This window comes from Temnothorax americanus, unplaced genomic scaffold (genome assembly GCF_048541705.1).
Source record: "Temnothorax americanus isolate GAGA-0224 unplaced genomic scaffold, ASM4854170v1 Scaffold3, whole genome shotgun sequence".
Lineage (NCBI taxonomy): Eukaryota > Metazoa > Arthropoda > Insecta > Hymenoptera > Formicidae > Temnothorax > Temnothorax americanus.
Window position 1 is genome coordinate 1802579 of NW_027509442.1, and position 18683 is coordinate 1821261.

At 36.1% G+C, this 18683-nt stretch overlaps 1 protein-coding gene and 1 long non-coding RNA gene across 2 annotated transcripts in view; one reads left to right on the plus strand and one right to left on the minus strand.

Annotated features, from left to right (window-relative positions):
* Bif (protein phosphatase 1-binding protein bifocal) overlaps window positions 1-18683 on the plus strand; it is a 42063-nt gene that overhangs the window by 12681 nt on the left and 10699 nt on the right. Inside the window, exon 2 of the mRNA XM_077412007.1 lies at window positions 9966-10139. Within this exon, the coding sequence (XP_077268133.1) occupies window positions 9966-10139 (174 nt within the window). The remainder of the gene's footprint in view (window positions 1-9965; window positions 10140-18683) is intronic.
* LOC143900565 (uncharacterized) lies at window positions 914-16401 on the minus strand. Its single transcript, XR_013257826.1, has 3 exons — window positions 15769-16401; window positions 2146-2301; window positions 914-1432 (listed from the first exon to the last, which is right to left on the minus strand). It is a non-coding gene; the product is annotated as an uncharacterized LOC143900565 (long non-coding RNA).

The following is an 18683-nucleotide window of genomic DNA, read 5'->3' on the forward strand; positions in this document are numbered from 1 at the left end:
CGCTGGATAATTGGTCATACATTTTCACGCCAAGTTCTAACGATATGTGTTACCGGTTACGGATTTTCATTGACTGCTATCTTGCTTCGTATACTTGCATTACGGCGATTGAGTTTGGAGAGAGGATATCCTTGACATCCTCTCTTATTCGGTAATTATTACGGTATCTCATAATTCAACGCGCGTCTATTCTCGACATTTAAGTTCATTTAAAGTGCATGTTGATGTGAAAGGGAGAAACTTTTTGTATGAAATAAGTATGTTACGGTGCGTCTGATAATTTCACCGCCAAAAAAGAGATCAATTTTAATCTTATCGCTTATATTGATAATTTGTCGCGCCTAATTGATGAATTCTGGTTACGGTGCTATTTTTGGCCACGTATCGCATTTCCTCTGAACATTGTTCTCCAATTAAAGCAGCTTATTGTTATATCATGATTTATTGTTAAAATCGGTCTGTATATTTTATTCGTAGAAATTAAATCAATCATTTGATTTCTATTGACTATATTACTCCGAAAGAAATAATCACGAGCGAATTTGCTGATGGAAAATCTCTGGCTTCGAGAAATTTAATCGATCAAACCACTAGAGATCGGATGTGCTGGAAAAGAGGGAGAGAAACTAGTAGATCGGTAACATTCCACGACATAATACGCGGATCTCTTCTCGTATATGGCCGTCTTAGAGTAGCAACCGGGACACCCAGTAGAGGAGCACAAAGTCCGTTAGCATCCTTCAGGTTTGCTTCTTCGCTTGGCCTTCTAAGGAATATCACGCTCGAGCGAACGTTTTGCAATCTAACGTCTGCAGCCGCTATCGTACTGACACGCAACGTACATGACAGCAGACGATTTGTTTTTATGTTTATTAAATACATATTTATTTCTGAATTTCTCCATACAGTTACACATACAAGAGAGATTATATTTGTGCTGGGAAAGAACTTTGTTGGTATTTTGATATCAAGTGTTACACATTTAAAGATCAATTTGTTGACGTAACATTATAGAGTCGGAAGCTAATTTAAATCCGCTTCTTTAATTGCTTATAAAAAATATATTGTTTATTTGATGTAATACAATAACTGTGTGTGGTAATAACTGATAATATTTATCTATATATAGGATACTATTTTCTTATTTGCTGGATTATTGTGTAATTTTGATATACACAAATCGATAAACAATTAAATGAGTAAGCTTATACATAGAATTACAATTTTAATATATTTATTGGAGTACTTCACTGTTTTATTAATTTAAGAAAATGCCTGTGTCATTGTTATGGTTTTGATTTTGCCGAATATGATCCAAACGGATATTTCTTTTTGCTCGGAACCGGTTATTCCACTTGCGATGTAATCAACCGCCACGCACCTGCACTCTTGGAGATATTAGCCGCATTATCTTCCTTGTAAAAGCAGTGATCTATAATAATTGTATTTGTGTATAACATCATTACGCGTTCGGACAATATTCATTGAACTAACTGAGCCGTTAACTTGTTAACTAACTGTGCTTCGTAAGAATGCATCTTTAGATTGTATTCGTAATTTACAATGTAATTACTATATATATAGCGTGCTTGTCCATATAAATTGTACGAATGTTCGTAACTTCAGTACCGGTAATTCGATAACCTTAGCATATATTCGTCTGATTTACCGTGCAATTTTACGTATATTTTCTGTTAAATGCTTTAACAAATTTACGAGAATTTATCTTTAATTTTTTATTTTAAAATAAAAGAGGACACGTTAAAATATAAATAAATATTTTGGCATGATGACATAGAATTTAGAAGTATGCGGAACCAATCTTTATATCACAAAATCGACTTTACATAACGGCTTTATGGCTGTCACTATCTGTCAACATGTTAGTCAAATATGACATAATGATGAGATCAATTTGATCTTCGATCTTTGGGTTAGCTCGTAATAATACGGAATATATAAAAATATATTCACTAGAGCGTGTAAAATTAGGATAGTCCGCAAATGCTTTATCTGGGAACCACGCATATTTTTATTTTGCGTTCGAATGACGGATGACGGAATGGTCCACGCCTTTCGGCACCTGCCGCTATACATCTTTTCTCATCGCAAATTGAGCTAATTAATTTCCGTGTTACTATATACCCTCTCTCTCCCTTCCTCTCCGAGGCAAGACTTCACTCAATGACTTCGATAGCGATGGTGAAATCTCGTCGTTCTCCATCGTGAGCGGGCGTGAAAGGGTTTCCCCGGTGAAATTCAAGATGCCTGACCTCGTTTGACCTTGACCGAGCTCCACTCCTGCGAAACAGCAGCAGGACTACTGTCAGTATCCTGTGTTATCTCGTATGATCAGGTAATACTTTCGAATTCGCGAATTTATGTTGTGGTTATGCGTCACTCGTTTTGAAAGTGGTTTGAATAACAAAGATTCGAAAATTTTGCTGAAATCGGTTTTACGGCTGCATCTTCTTAAAATTTACGACGTACTTTTAAAATTAAATTTATACCACCTATTAATATCTCGAGAAAACTACATACATAAATGCCCCACCTAATTGTTCTATAATTTTTGGATTTTTTTTTAAATAAAATATACATGATTTATAAACATTATAAATCTTGATATACGAACATAAAAATGATAAACGTTTAAGCATAATAGTGGAAAAATTATTAATGTCTGAAGAATGGTGTTAAGATTAAGGATTTCTCTAAGATAAGAAATTTACTATTAGGATTTTAGACTAAACATAAGATCGATTAAAGGACGTGTCATAAAATATTATCGAAAAGCTGTAGATGTTAATAGAGAAAGCTTGTGTTTTTACCAACGTATTTGATTTCGCAATGTTATAAAGTTTGAATCGCGATTAGCGGAGAATATGTTGTCATTACATTCTCAAGTATAGCGAATAATGGCAGTTTAATTGCAGTTTCATGTTGATTCACAACAACTCGATTCATAATGTATCTGCTTTATAAAGTTTGAATTATTCGTGTCGAATATATAGAAACGATAGACGCACATAACGGCTTCAAGAAGCTGATAATGTAACAGATAGACTTACGACAGACGAAGATAAACATATATAGCAAACAATGAACAATAAAAGCTGCATCGCCTGCTACTTGTAATAATTTCGATTATCTGTCCAGTTGATGCGCGATGTCGCGACATCGAATGATTTATCGGGAGATGAATCGAGGATGGCACATCGCTTGCGCGATGAATTAAAGCCTTTACCAGTGACGTCGTAAAAAGCTTATAATTTTTTTGTATACGGCAGCGATAAACTGAAAGATGACAAAGTCAGCTGCGACTCCGCAGTAAACTTTGATCGGTTTGACTAAGCGTATTTTAGGATGATTCATGTAAATTGATCCCTCGCTGACGAAACGTTGCACGCATTAATAAAGTTCATGGGTGGGCGGGAAGTAGTTCCGGTGACTGCGACTAGATATAGAACATGGTCATCGTAATACAAAATATACTATGAATGAACGATTTATTGCAATTATAATTCTGCATTCTATAATGCAGAAGACAAACGTTGCCTTTCTCGATATTATTTATAAAAAATTTCTGGCTTTAATTTAGTATGCGTGAAGCATTCAGTGTTCATCGGAACATCACAGATTTTATTTAAAACATAATATTTATCGCCAAAACTCTTTATAAAATGGTTAAATGCATTCAGAATTGCATGAAAAATATTCTATAATAAATAAAACTTTCGAATATATCGACCAGTATTTCATCTCCATGCTTGTAGCAGTGCCTTTCTCAAGCAATCAAAATTATTTTAACAAATAAGTGTAATTACAATAAAATGGAGGTTATTTTTTAAATGATTACTGAAGATTAAGCGTTAAATACTTTGAAAGACTTGGAGTATGACCGACCATGAACCGGATCAGAGGTCGAGGGAGGAAATGAGCTCGTTGAGCGTTGGGGTGAGCGGTAAAACCGAAAGGAAGTACGCGCATGAGAACGATTACGCCGTGCAGTAAGTTTCTGATAATTTTCAATTAGACGTACGTCGTAGACTTGCGACTTTAAGCAATCGGGTAATCTATTAGGAAAGCTCATTTTACAAATCTCACACTATCGTATAACCGCCTTTTGAAAATATGTTTTGCAGTTAACGTAATCGCAACAATTTATATCGATAGTGCTTGATTGTAAGTAACATTTTTTGCTTTTACTGAATGTATCATTATGTTGGAAGGGGATCGGAATAGCTTTCTGAGAACCGGAATTCCAGCATACCGCACGTTCAAGTACTGCATTTAAGCCATAGATATAGAAAGAAATTAATTGGAAAATATGGACATCAAAAATTGCGTCCACTATATTTTTGTCTTCGGTCATATTTTATTGTCTTTAACGTTGTAATACCGCACAAGTCTATTGTACGTTTATAAATCAGTTCGATGTCTATATTTTAGGTACTATAAAAAAAATTACTGTATCTTTTTTAAATATTTTTAATATCTAAATAATTTTTCAGTTAATTTAATTTTTTTCTGCATTTTTCATAACTTTTTTTTTAGTTGTGAAATATGTATTAATCATTTATGTTTCTAAAATTTTAGTTCTGTGGCAATCGGTAACATTCTGTTGTTTATGATTTCAAACTATTGTTTCGGTTGCGGTCAGTATTTTTTTAAATCTTCCGTAATGTCTAGTTTAAAAAACTGCAGTGACTATGATGTAATGGAAATCTTGAAATTCTTGCGAAGTCTCGTGATACATCTTCACAACAAATTAAGATACATTTATGTTAGTTAACTCGTGTTATGATGCCAATGATTTCATACTTCCCGTGTTTTTTACGCGGTTATATTGCAAATATTATTTCGTATATCTCGGGAGGGATGGTATAGGATGTTTACGCGTCGATCCGCTTGCTGCACGTGCAAGCGTAACGCGTGCGTATAAGGCGTACTCCTTCGTAGAGTGCGTTCACATGCGAACTGTCAGGCGACAACCGATGGTCTCTCCTCGTAGGTTCAAGGTCCACCTGCGGGAGTGATACTTTACTGCGGCCGGAATAATGGAAAGAACCGTCCTGTGGGAGTTTCTCATGGAGTCAGGGACCGCATCCTCAGGTTCATTGCCGCAACTTCCCTCCTTTATTAATGCATTCTTCCGATGTCTCTTCAAACTGGCATCTCATTTTTGTCCAGTCATTTTACGTTCGCGTTACTTCCCGAACTGGAACTCCCGATCTTACGAGACATTCGTAGTTATTGTTGCGTATTGCGTATTTAACAAGTTTTTTATGACAAAAAATTTTAATTGGCGAAGAAATAGTTAAAATTACCCGCTTAATGAGCGTATAAATATAATTTATCGAGTGGTTTCAGAGAATTTAAGACTACAACGTGAAATTTAGAAAAAAAGAAAAGGGTTAATATATATCGAGAAATAAAGTTATAGTTATTTACCAGACAATTACGTTACTCTATGCGATGTCCGACCTGCTTTTAGCAGATTCACGGATGAAAATCGTGTTATACCTCAACATAATATGAGCTAGCAACGTGTCAAAATACTACAGAGGATGTGTGTATCTATACCTTTGGTTTATGTTTCCGGAGCTACTTCCGGGCCAACGTATCCATATTTTTAAAATAGCCTTTATTAGTTTATTGACCTTACCGTAAGTCGAGTATTTTGCGGTATTTTGTTCGAATTGAGCGTTACTTTTCTATAAAACTCGTATACATGTTGTCAGTTCCTTCCCGCGATACGGTGTCACGCACATGTGAGCATAATTACGATACATATTATGAGTAATGTAACGTCATCGCTCGCTGTTTCAATCGTAAGCGGATAATATATTTCAATATGTACCGAGACGAAGAGCATTGTTGCCGCTTAGACTAATCACTACCATACGCGACAACGATCGGCAGCTTGCTTGAGTCGTTCTGCATTAGCGTTAATGCCAACTTGTCAGATTTAATTCGCCCATTTGCTTGGGCGTAATGCGAGATTACACGCTAGACGCCGAGTTCACACTTTTTTCTCACGATACTTTATCCACAGGAATTATACCTGCGTAATGAATCCGACACATTAATTTGCGGCAGTTAACAGTCTGGAGGAAATAAAGCGCCCTGTATTTTTCTCGCGCTGCAATCAATCACGAACAATTACTAATCTGAAATCTACTGATGAAATCTATACATACAGACGGAAAGCTTACACTTACACGCTTAAGGGGATCCTAAAGTGAAGGCTGAACTTCCTCGACGTCGGTAATGTCAACATTTCTAATCCTGTTTTCTATGTCATATATCTATATCTGTCCTTGTTTCGCGTGCTGCGCCATCTCTCGCTACACGCAATGTCAACCTGAATGTGCTTTTGCACATATAAAAGTTTATTTAAACTAATCTTTTTTCTAGGCTTTCAATCCTAGATCTAATTGCACGATATTGTTCTTAAATTGTTGTCCTTAGGTCATGCCGGTCTAATTTTGTGGATATTTATTGTGGAATTTTTGTACAAAGCAAATATTGTCGTCACGTATACCAAAAATTAACAAAAATATTAATTTTTTCTCGTTTTCGATATAACGTCGACCACCATGACCTAGATTTTGATGCGTACTTTAATTCCAGACAAGAACTTTGCATTTCTATAAAGCCACGTAAAAGATTAGTGCTAAGAAAAAAAGCCGGTATTATTACAGACGGCTTTAGGATCCCCTTAAGTTAATAAATCTTTTTCCTTGTGCCCCCAACTCACAAAATTGCTGAGTGGGAACAATAAACATATTAAAATATAATGATTAATATTTTAATTTACTTACTATTGCGATATTGCGACTTTATTAATAGCATGCAGCTTAACAAGATAAACTACAAATCAAACAGAAAATTTCATAAGATATAGGATATCTTCTATAGGAGAAATGTTGTGCACTTTCTCTCGACCGACATATCATTTGATAAACATTCAAAAATTTTAGTTTCTTAGCGACTATCTTTAAAATTAAATATTTGGATAACCAAAACAAATTAGAAATCTCTTCAAATATAGTCCAGTTAATAGTTTTGCGTGAAAAAAATGGTATTATCTATTCACATGAATTTAGTAGCCAAGTTTACTTAATTGCCAATTTCTTAAATTGTCAATGTTTTAAAAATTCCAATGTCTTTATTGTTTAAACTCTGTCGTTTCGGAAGTTTCTGTATTCCGGAGAAAGTGACTTCCGAGAGTTCATTTTACTTAGATGCGTGAACATTATCTAGGACTTCCGCAAATTACAGATTTTGTCAAGGTACGTATCGGGGCAAGGAAATAATAGATTTCCGACACGGAATCGCTGCATATTTGTTCGCTCGTCTCATTTCACCGGCACATGGCATCGGCATGCCGTGTTTTATATTCAAATACAGATATTATGTTGCTCGTCCTCGATCGTTGCTCGTCCGTAATGCGGCTGCTTGCGTCTTATGATCCGTGACCGCATTTTTCTCTGGATTAACGAACGTTCAACCCAAATCGTCGCGCGACACGAAAGAGGGAAGAGCGAGGCAAATTACCACAAAAAAAATCACTTTCGAAAATCGTCGATCGCCGAGCGATCCCCCTGCGGCGATCGCCGGAAGTAGACCGGAAATCGATCGTCCCGTCACGATGTAAGGCCACTCGATTTCACACGCGGATCTCCGCCGCGTGAACGTGCCATGGAATTTACCGAAAGTTTCGCGCAAGGAATATCATTTATTATTATTATATATTGTCACAAAAACGTGTAAAATATTGAAAATGAGTAAAGGTATTTGTACACTAATATAATAAATAAAATTACATGATAGTATGGTAAGCAAACTTGACATCTCAAAAATAATTACTATTTATTGCCATTACCGATTTTTTTATATCAACGTTACGCGCAACGAATACATTTTTATTTAAAAATCAAATATCTGTATTTAAAAAGTATATTTCCCAAAAGATTAATGGTCATCCAACAATATAATATATTTTTTATTAATTATATTTATATTTATTGTTCTTCACAGCTTAACATTTTTATCGTAATTTTAATATTTCGAAAATACCACTGCACGTAAGAATAAATGTGACGTTTCTTGAAGGAACGAGAAACACATGTCCGCGCGGACGACAGATGTCAGATAATTCTAAAGTCCGCGCGACAAAGTTATGGCATTTCTTTCGCATATCCTGTTTCGCGAACGAGCCTACTCGACCCTCCCTCGAAGGACGGCTCGATGCGAACCGAGTGTTTATCCATATTACCTTGTATCACTCACGCGTTTCGCGTTTCCCTCTTTTCTTCGACTCGGCAGGATGCCCATTCACGAGAGTCATGAAAGGCGGTAACCGTAATGACCGACTGACGTCTCGCGTGAATGTATAACCGTCGTCACGGCACGCTCGAAAAGCACGATCGAATCGTCCACAGTTAATATCTCCATTGTTAACAAAAGGAGAAAAATAACATCGCAGGACAGGTCCTCTTCCCTACCCTCCCGCCCCCTCCGAAGATCGTTTCGAGGATAATTTGCAATTGGTACGTGGAGAAAACAGACTTGCAGACTGTAATTTACTTTGCTCGATTGTACATGCAACGAAAATATTTTTTTCAAGAATTTTTTTTTTTTTAACTGTGATGACACATTTTATGCTCGGTTGGAAAACGAGAGAGTTCTTCAGTCTCCTTATTTTCTGCAGAAAAATAAATAAAGGATGTCTTCGCTTTACGGTCCTTATACTTCCAAGAAGTAAAGAAAAGAAATTCCCAGTATTTATATACTTTTATTTTGCAATTTCTATGTTTTTATAATTACGTTTTTAAAATAATTAGTGTTGTCTTCAAAGATTTGAAGACAATGGTTAATTAATCTAACAATAAGTAATTTTAAGAATTAAAATAGCTAAAATATCCAATTCGATTAAACTCCAATTTGATTAAACAATATTTCATTCTTGAGATAAAAAAAAAAAATTATTTATTGTGCAATTTTTATGTGAAATTTTAAACATTAATCTTTAAAACGTAAAATAAAATTCAGCGAAGAATATTACTGTCGATATCCATGCACGAGCGAAATAAGCTTGATGAATCTGTTTGCGTCAAACACACGCGAACTGCAAATTAGTCGCTGCCAGTCTCGCGTAATTGACGTTAACTTTAAAATGTGGGTTAGGAAAAGGTGCGTTTTTTCGACCCTCATAATTTCCACGCGGAAAACTTTCCCGAATCGCCGCGGGAGTTTCTCGGGTCGTAAAGGATTGCGTATTTGCACGTGCGCTTATTTGCGCTCGAGTCTAACGCGAACGCACGTCCCTATGTCTATCAGAATGTTACATTCGCAAGCAGGAAAGATTTACGTGTGTGACTCGCGAAAAAGTCGATTTTGCTCAAACAACGTTAAAAACTCTGTTTACAGTAGCGCTGAAAATCAGGATAACGGAGGCGTTTACCGTATATTTCCGTGAAATCTTTGTCAAATTGAGAATTGAACAACCAAGAAAGTAAAATTACTTTACTGAGAGTATAAATGTTGTATCTTGTGTATATTCATTTTCGTTTATCGAAATTGCATACCGATTTAAAAATTGCAATGATAGTGTTAATCGCAGATGAATTTTGTAATAAATATTTATTTAACTAGATTTTAATTTAATTTAAACACAGATGTGAAGCTAAATATTAACGTATTACTAAATAATTTTTTTAAAGCAAAGTTTAATATTTTTTACTAATTCATTTTATTATATCATATATGCGGGAAATAATTTCATAAATTTTCATGTTCTCTAATACAACATGAAGAGAAGATATGTATAATGTTTTAAAATATATTTGGGACATCATTACATCTTGTCTGTCTTTTTTAAGTTATTATGATGTTTCTGTATGATAGCATTTTTTCAAAACTCATCATATTCTGCTATCATTATCGTTTTTTTACAGGTTGGTGATGGTAGCATTATAGTGCTTGATGCTACTTTAGACGCATCTACGACCGACGACGCCGAGTGGGAAATCTCCGGGGGTCCACCGTCGCCCTGCGACGTGTCGTTTCTCAACGACAATGTTCTCATCAACGGACGCAGCAACCTCTCGAGGACGCCACGACATCATAAGGTGAGTGAACTTTTAATTATGCAGTTTTTCCGGGCGACGCTTCACTCGAACAGGTTTCACAGAGAGAAAAGTTGTATCACAATTTAAGTCAAGTCAATATCAACATCAAAACATTTAAACATAATTGTTCGTATGTTTTTGTTTTTTTATTTTTGCAATCGCATTAGTTTTTACAACAAAAAAATTCCATCATGAACGTGTCTCATAGAAGATAGAATTTTTACAAAATTATATCAATTTAATGTAAATAGTATATATAAAGATACAAATAATTTGAAATAAGATAGTTTCCACTTCAAGAGATTTTAAAGATAAACAATTTAATTGATGCGAAATAAAAATATATGAAAAACCTATAGACATATCTTTAATATATATAAACAGCGAAAATATTAATCGAACAAGTTAAGAGAACGTGAAATCCTGGCATCTTTATCATATATATATGCTAGTAAAGCAATGGTAATCCAATTTTGAATTCTTCTATTTTACGCGTTTCAATGAAAATATTAAAGGTAGAACAAATTTATCAGCAGAGATTAGCAAAATAGTAAATAAGAAATCGTAACGTGTCAATCGGAAATAACTTCAAAGCCACCTAAAAACAGTAAAAACCCATGCAGTTATCTATTCAAATCATCGTATCGATGCCAATACGAAGGACCTTATCAGCTCTCCTTATTATCTCTTACCGATCTTCTCATTTATACCGATAAAGTGCAGTGTTATATCTGTGTCTAATCTAATCAGCGTAGCACCGCCATTATTCGCGGATCGTGACCCAGCTACCTTACTAAATCAAAAAGCGCACAGCGTAATATTACTTTCAAGATCGCTCGCGCGGCGTGAGAAAATCTGCCTCGCGAAGCATTCGCGCGAGATCGGACGCACAATGCGCCCGTCCAACTCCCACGTGGTCCGAGGAAACTTTTTTTTCTTGCAGTGGGGAGAAAGAGAGAGGCTCTAATCCATGCCATCACGTAATATATTTTTAGCTCGTGATGACAAATGTCGGTTTCACGCCTCTCAGCGCGCCGCGGCGCCAGAAACGCCGGATTCATTCCGCTTACACGCGCCCTGCTGACGGAAACATTTCTCGCCCACGGGTAATATAAGAGAGAAAAGATTGTGTATCTTTGGAAAAAAATTTATTAATATTATTCTATAGATCTCTACGATATGTACCTTTTGTATAGGGATATCTATATATATTTAAAGATTATATTCTTATATGCGTAAAAATGAAAGTTAGTCACGTGCTTTGTACGGCCCTATTAACATGAAAAACTCTCAGCCTCCATTCCTGCAGACCTGGAATTCCCAGGATTGTCTTGTTTTCGAAATATCATTTAATCTCTTGGTATACCTACATACATTTAATTAGACATTACACGATCTTTGCGCACAATTTGATAACTGTTGATCCCCGCGGTTATTATAATATCCATGTAGATTTTATATTTCATTTGAAATTGTAATAGGACATGCATTTTTTGCTCTGTATCATTTTATCAGGCACTTTAAACGCGTCTGGGATATCTATATCTTAAGATTATGCGCGACGTATAATAATTTATCAGCGCTAAAATATCGAACATTGCACGCGCGTCGTGTCGAACTGCGCAGTAACAGGAAATTAAGACTTTTTCGTGCAGAGTAACTTCGATTTAATCTGTTATCGAAGTACCGATCGACGGCAGGCAGATAAGCGAACAAAGCGTCGTTTATAAAAGATGCAAGGTTATGTACGTAACGTACGGGAAATGGTTGAACCGCAATAACGCACGATGCATACATGTTGTAATATAGACGTTCGCCGCACCGATAACGTATCGCGGGATTTAGCATCGTGTTCCGCCGAACGCAAATGTATAAATATTGATATTGATACCGGGAGCGCAACGATATTTCGCGTAGCTACCGTATATCACCCCCGGACAGGGTAATATACACGAAGCGATTTTAAGCGGAAATATTAACGCGAAAACAGCGAATTTGCAAAACAGCTCACGAGATTAAAACAGGTCTGAATGTCAATGTCAATTAGCTGGTTAAAATGCTTTTTCACCGGAAAAATAAATTATATTTGAGTAATATTTAAATTACAATAAGTTATTTATCGACAATTTTTCCTAAAATTATATTCGCAAATGTCCACGATAATTAATATTTCGTGTCGCAGTATTTCATCAATTTTTATAATATATATTACTGTTTCTCTCACCGATATAATTCACGATTGTATGCATTTTTTTCAACCGGATATTTCTATTTCTCTTTTCACATTTTCTTAATCTTAATATTTATAATAATATAATTAAATCCGTTTCTTTTTGTTTTTACGTCTTTTCTATTTTGATAAATAATATGAATCCTCCAGGATTGCTTGTAACAATTTGTAAATATTGTACCTTGGTTGACAATATTTCTATTATATAGCTAGCGACCTTAGCGTTAATTCAAATCAATACCAATACTACTTTCGTAACATATATCAACCAGAAATGTAATCACATTTTCTATAAATACATTTCGCGAGCAGCTAATCTCTGTAATAATCGTGCCTAATTAGGTTTAGCGATTCTTGCGGAATTTTCAATAGTTTCCATTAAATCGTAAAAGATGCAATTATTTTCATCCCAATCATCAGGCGTTTTACTTCATTCGCGACTTTCTCACGCGATCGCGCATTGACGTGACGTCGCGATGGGAGGCATTCTATTACCAACACCGATAAAATACCAATTTGTAAGTAAAAGTATCTTGTCCGCGGGCCGGCAATGATTTTCGAGCGCCTCGTCGACCAAGTTAATCTACCGTGCACCATGGGAAAAACGTTGGTGAACAATTCCACCGGACACTTGCTCCCTGATACAGCAGACGCAAAAAATAAACCATGAAAAACATCGCAGAATATTTCGAAAAAAAATATTTGTATATTTTGATGCAATCTGTATTTTCTGCCAAAATATTAAGCTTTTTTTGACCGCGTTGTTGCTTAACCAATTAATATTAAATGTTGAATGGTAACTCAAATTGAACTTTTGTTAAACTTGAAATTATTCACAAAATGGGGTCTCGCTATTCTTGTTTCTGAAATTGGACTCTTTTCAATTTCCATGGTTTTTTAATCTATCGTGAGTGCTGATGCGTGTCATAACATTCCTATTAAGGAGAAATCTACGACATTGGCCGAGAAATTCATATACATAAAGGGAACGCCGACAGCTCTGGAGCACTCTGTTTTATATTGCCCATTCTGTTCTTACACGATCTCGCTATTCGTCTCGGGAGAGTTGATATTTCCTGGATCGCACCACGGACGCTGCGTCATGTTCTCTCTGGATTTATTTCAGTGTTCCTACACCGTGTCGGATTGATGGAAACGCTGGAATAACCGATCGCGCGTTATGCGCGACGCGGAATTCCTTTCCGCGAGTTATCGGCGGAATGAGTCCCGCCGCGGTTGGAAAAGCGCGGGCATTGCTCCTGGATCAACGATCCAGACGGGAATTTAGTCGCGCGTTCGTCGTGCCTCGAGAAAGGCGAAAAATTTGAGTCACGCGGCAAAGATCGAGATTAACAGGAGTCTTAACTTCAAATGCATAATTAGAATGCTATTCTTTTTATCTTTATACGTTTGCGTTTAATTAATTTGACCTGTCGGAGGAATTTTATTTGTCAAGAATGTCATGGAGTTTATATCGCTTCTTTTATTCTTGAATACTGTTGGAAACGTTTATAAAATATTTGTTTATTTTTGTCATAAATAGATGATACGATATAACCATACTGCAAATTGGCATGTTTTTGACTAATCCGCACCACATCTATATCGTCTATTCAAGATTAACGTGTCGAAAATTTCAGGAAAATTATTAAATAATCGTTAAATATATATGAAATAAAATACAAATTTTAATCAAAGATTATACGCTTAAGATACAACCGAAGTGTTATTTCAACACATTTCTCTTGAAGGCATATCTTAGGAATTCTCCGCACATATGCTATCGTCTCTGCATATCTTATTGCTCTCGCAGCAGGAAACTCGTTCCTCTTATTTCTGCGCTACGTCTTCATTTTATTGTATACTTTAGTTGCAATACGATTTAATGCCGTCGATGCTTTCGAGATTAACGCTTATTTTGCATCTTCAAGTCTCGCGCAGAAACTCGTACAGCATCTAAGAATATATTCGACAAATAGCCAGCGTTCTATATATGTATATAAATATTGTTACCTTGAGTTCATAAAATGATAATATCATCCTATGTTTATCGATATTACTTGTATCAATACTTTCGTCTTATCTATATAGGGTAAACTCGGGTATTATAGGATGGCCATACAGGAAAGATGGCCAATCATGTTCATTATTCGATGTTTCATGGCGAGATTGAAAGAACATATGTTGGCCATCTTTCCTGTATAGCCATCTTACCCAAGTTTACCCTAACAAATTCTGTTGTAACTCCTGATGAATGGAAAAAATTTTAATAGAAGTACGAAGTTAAATCTTCCAAATTTTTGCATGTATTACCTGATATGCTTTTAGCGAACGACGATTTTAAAGGATATAAAAAAAACTTCATCGTAATAGAACCTCGAGATTTTCTTCTCTCCTTTCCGTTGAAACACGTCGAGATAAAATGCGTGCTTTACGATTCACTTTGTATTATTTTACGGTTCACTCTGTGCGTCGTGCAAAGTTTCACTTCGCCGACAAACACGATTTAACGGGCGAATACTTGTCCCGCGAGTAATAAACCTTTCCGCGTAAGGCCGCGCTGGAAAATCGGGGCAAAGAGAGCGACCCTTACAAGACCGAATGGCTTATCGAAGGAGACGTAGGTACGTTCCTCGTGAGAAACTTTTTCCGCGCGGGAACAAGGAGTCGTAATGAGACACGCGAGCGAGGAGTCCTGAATTTTATGTTAATATCGTTATGCAAGGCCGCGAGCTCGGCCGCGAGGGTAATGCACGGCCTGACGCCGCGTAGCTTTCCTCTCACGCTATCGCGACCCGTAAGAAAAAAAAGCGCTCGTTTATGATCCTCGTACTTAAGTACTTTCTGAGGCACCTCTCAAGAGAGCGTCAGACCTATTTCCACGTCTCCTACAAAACTATGATAATAATAGATTGCTCGTGGAAAGGTGACGGTGTACCATTTGCATAATAAATTTGTAAATTACCGTAACGACGTAACCAGAGTGTGAGTCAACGTCGATTTACGAGTTTTACGTTTCGCGAAAATGCAAATGGACAAATAGAATGGAATATTTCATTATTTCACATTATGCATTCGTGGGGAATGATGGTTTGATGCTGGTTTCTGTCGCAAAAGCAGGTGGCAAAGATTACAAAAAATAGCGCTGTACAAGAAACCGAAACCTAATATCTCTCTTTTGTTCGTCTTGAAATAAGAAGAAGATCACACAGATAAGATTAAAAATTCTTATCCTGTTGTGATTTATTTCGGGACTGGTGTTATTCTTCGCTGTTAAAATACATTCAAGTGTCGCGTATTTATGTTCGTTGGTGGTATTTTAGCGCCTGCAAACGTATAGTTGTACCCGGCGCGCGCGCGCGTGGGTGAACGGTATAAATAAATTGGAAATTACTTAACTTGATACAACGTCAACAAAGTATCACTCCGAGGAACACGCGAACGATTATTCTCTTCCGTCTCGCACACGACGTGAACGACCGCGCGCCGTTTTTCTTTTTCTTTCTTTCGCGTAAACGTGCCACCGGGCATACCTACATACCCACATCCGAGACTTTAGACACACGTTAGACAATAGCGGTCGGGATCGCGGTAATAAAAGGATCGCGACGCGTAATTTACGCGTGACTTGACGCTTGCGCGCGCGACAATTAACCGCGTGACGCGACGCACGTAACGAGCACGCTCGTGTCCGTTAATTGCGAGAGGTAGAGCAGCATGTGTGGGTATATGCGGGCATTATGCAATGTATTACGCGCGCATTCGATGAACGCGATTGTACCGCGTCTCTCATTTACGTCTCGTTTATTATTCGCATGTTAGATAATACTGAAAGATTCAAACGTTTAGGCTTATCGCATGTTATTCGTTTTTATTGATACTCGTGATACTCGCGTATTGGTGAAAAGTAATCTCTAAATGAAACATTGCTGTATTGGTAACTAAAAAAGCTTTTATTTTAATGATCTTTTTCTTATTTTATTTAAAATTTTAATTTCTTTTATCAAGATCCAAATATCCTCTCTGCTGAAGAAATTATTACAAGAGAAAAATTTCGAAAACATGGATTTTTTTTTTATGTAGACGAACATTTTTGCTTGCTTCCATACATTTATTTTTTAGTTTCAAAAATATAGATTTTTCTTATATTTTTAGCAAATTAGATCGAATAAAGAATAAACTGAATCCAGGCACTTCGATTCGCAATACAAATTTTCATTCACTTAGCGTTCTTTTACATTTGAATTATCAAAAGCTTTCACAACTACGTTAATCTGTAACGATATACATTCTAATTACTGCCTCAAGTGCAATTCCTGATGTTTCGTGAAACAAATTAAAATTTTGCGTGCTATGTGTTTATTAAAGTACAATGAATACCGGCATTATCTACTTGTTAGCTAAACGCATATCTAATGCATGACTATTAAATAATAACTCGATGCGATGTTCGTAAATATCCGCGATGAGGTGTACATTGCTGGGCGGGTTGCGTGTTACTCGCCCCGACTTTTATACCGAGTGACACCGAATACCCGACCGAATGACATCCTTCGGGGTTAACCGTGTATACTGCTCTTTTCGTTCGGTTCAAGACATTACAATTTACCGCAACTAAAATGATGGGAAATTTGCGCCGGGTGCGCAAAGTATATTCCACGAAAATTGCTATCACGGTAATTAATCGGAGATTTTTGCAGACCTGAAAGGACATTACTGCAGACTCGGCGTTTTGACGTGCACGGAATCACGATTAATAAAAACATGCGTTGCGTATATAATCTTGTACATGAGGACGGTATATTAAAACGTTGGTAGCATACAGACTTTTTTTAATTTTCGTTGAATAATTATTTTTAATTTTGATTGAATAATTTATTTGTATACGTATTAAAAAGTATAACAAAAAGAAAATGGTTTTTTATAATCCTATATATTGCGTTAAATTACTTGGGAGCATTGTAAGCAAAGTTTACTGTTAACATTTTTTATGATATAATAACAATGGAGATGTTTCGTTGGATAGAATAATACGTGAAATGTACGCGATACCATAATAATATATCAATCTAACAAATTGTGAAAATGAGAGACGGTAGACGCAACATTTAAGCTTTAAGCAATTATAACGCGTCGCCAACGTGTCCAATGTTTGATCGCTATTATATTTCAACGTGAGATTTAACGTGCAAAATATTTATACATCGCGAGTTGAATCGAATTTGAGAGAGAAAAAAAAATTTGTTTTCAAGGCTCGTGTGAATATAAGTGCGAGCTTGTTCGTAGAATTATATAGTACAGATATTACTTTTTAATCACTGCAATTATTAATACCGTATACTACGTACAATAATTATTATTTTTTTATCTAAAGGATAAATTAGATATCGTCATACGAATTATGTGAATTAGATATTATCATAAAGTGTGGAAAATACACTTCTCCCTCGCGGTTAATAATAAGAATTAATAATAAGAAGAAGATAAATGTTTTATCTAAAATAATAGATGTATTATTATTTTATTTTTATGACGAGAAAATTTATTTAAAAATTTATGCAATAAAGATGAACGGTGAAAACGATTCGTTCAGAAATACTGTAATAAAAAATCCAATATATGTTTAGCAAAATTTGTGCGATTAAACTTCGCTCAACTTGATCTTTTTTTCTCTTTTTTTTTCGATAATCACATTCACTATCGTAATGCTACGCGATTTTTTATCGAGTCAGCGAAATTCGAGCTCGTTGAGCGTATATTTACAAATTGATTGTAATTGATCGTAAGTTGTTTTGAAACATCGCCGGTCTAGTTTTGTATCCTTGAAGAGAATTGAAGCTTACGTGTTTAAACAATTTTTATCGTTGCGGGACGTGCTGACTGCACTACAAAGAGCCAACCATATCCTGTTGCGTTACCCGGCTTACCGATTTATTATACATTCTCACAACTATTGGATAAAAACAGTAAAAAAAGAAATATCTTCTAAACGTAGCGGATTTAGTTTCACACACACGTGGCTTTTGAATTTCGATAGAAAATTGCCTTCGTGCTAAATGCCTCGCGTGTCGCAACATTGTCATAAATGAACGTTAAATCATGGTTTGTGTGCGTCTATAGTCGAAACAAATTCTGCTACGTGTTTGCCTTTCCTGAATCTGTATGAAAGCAGTTGCGGATCGGTTTACGTTCAGCCTCTAAGTCTCTCCTTCTTTTACGACGCGTTTATGCGTTGCCATCGGCTAGGTCGTTCCGCGCGCACATGCAAATTGAACGGCGCGTAGACGTGCGTAGGATGTGCGTAATCTCCCCAG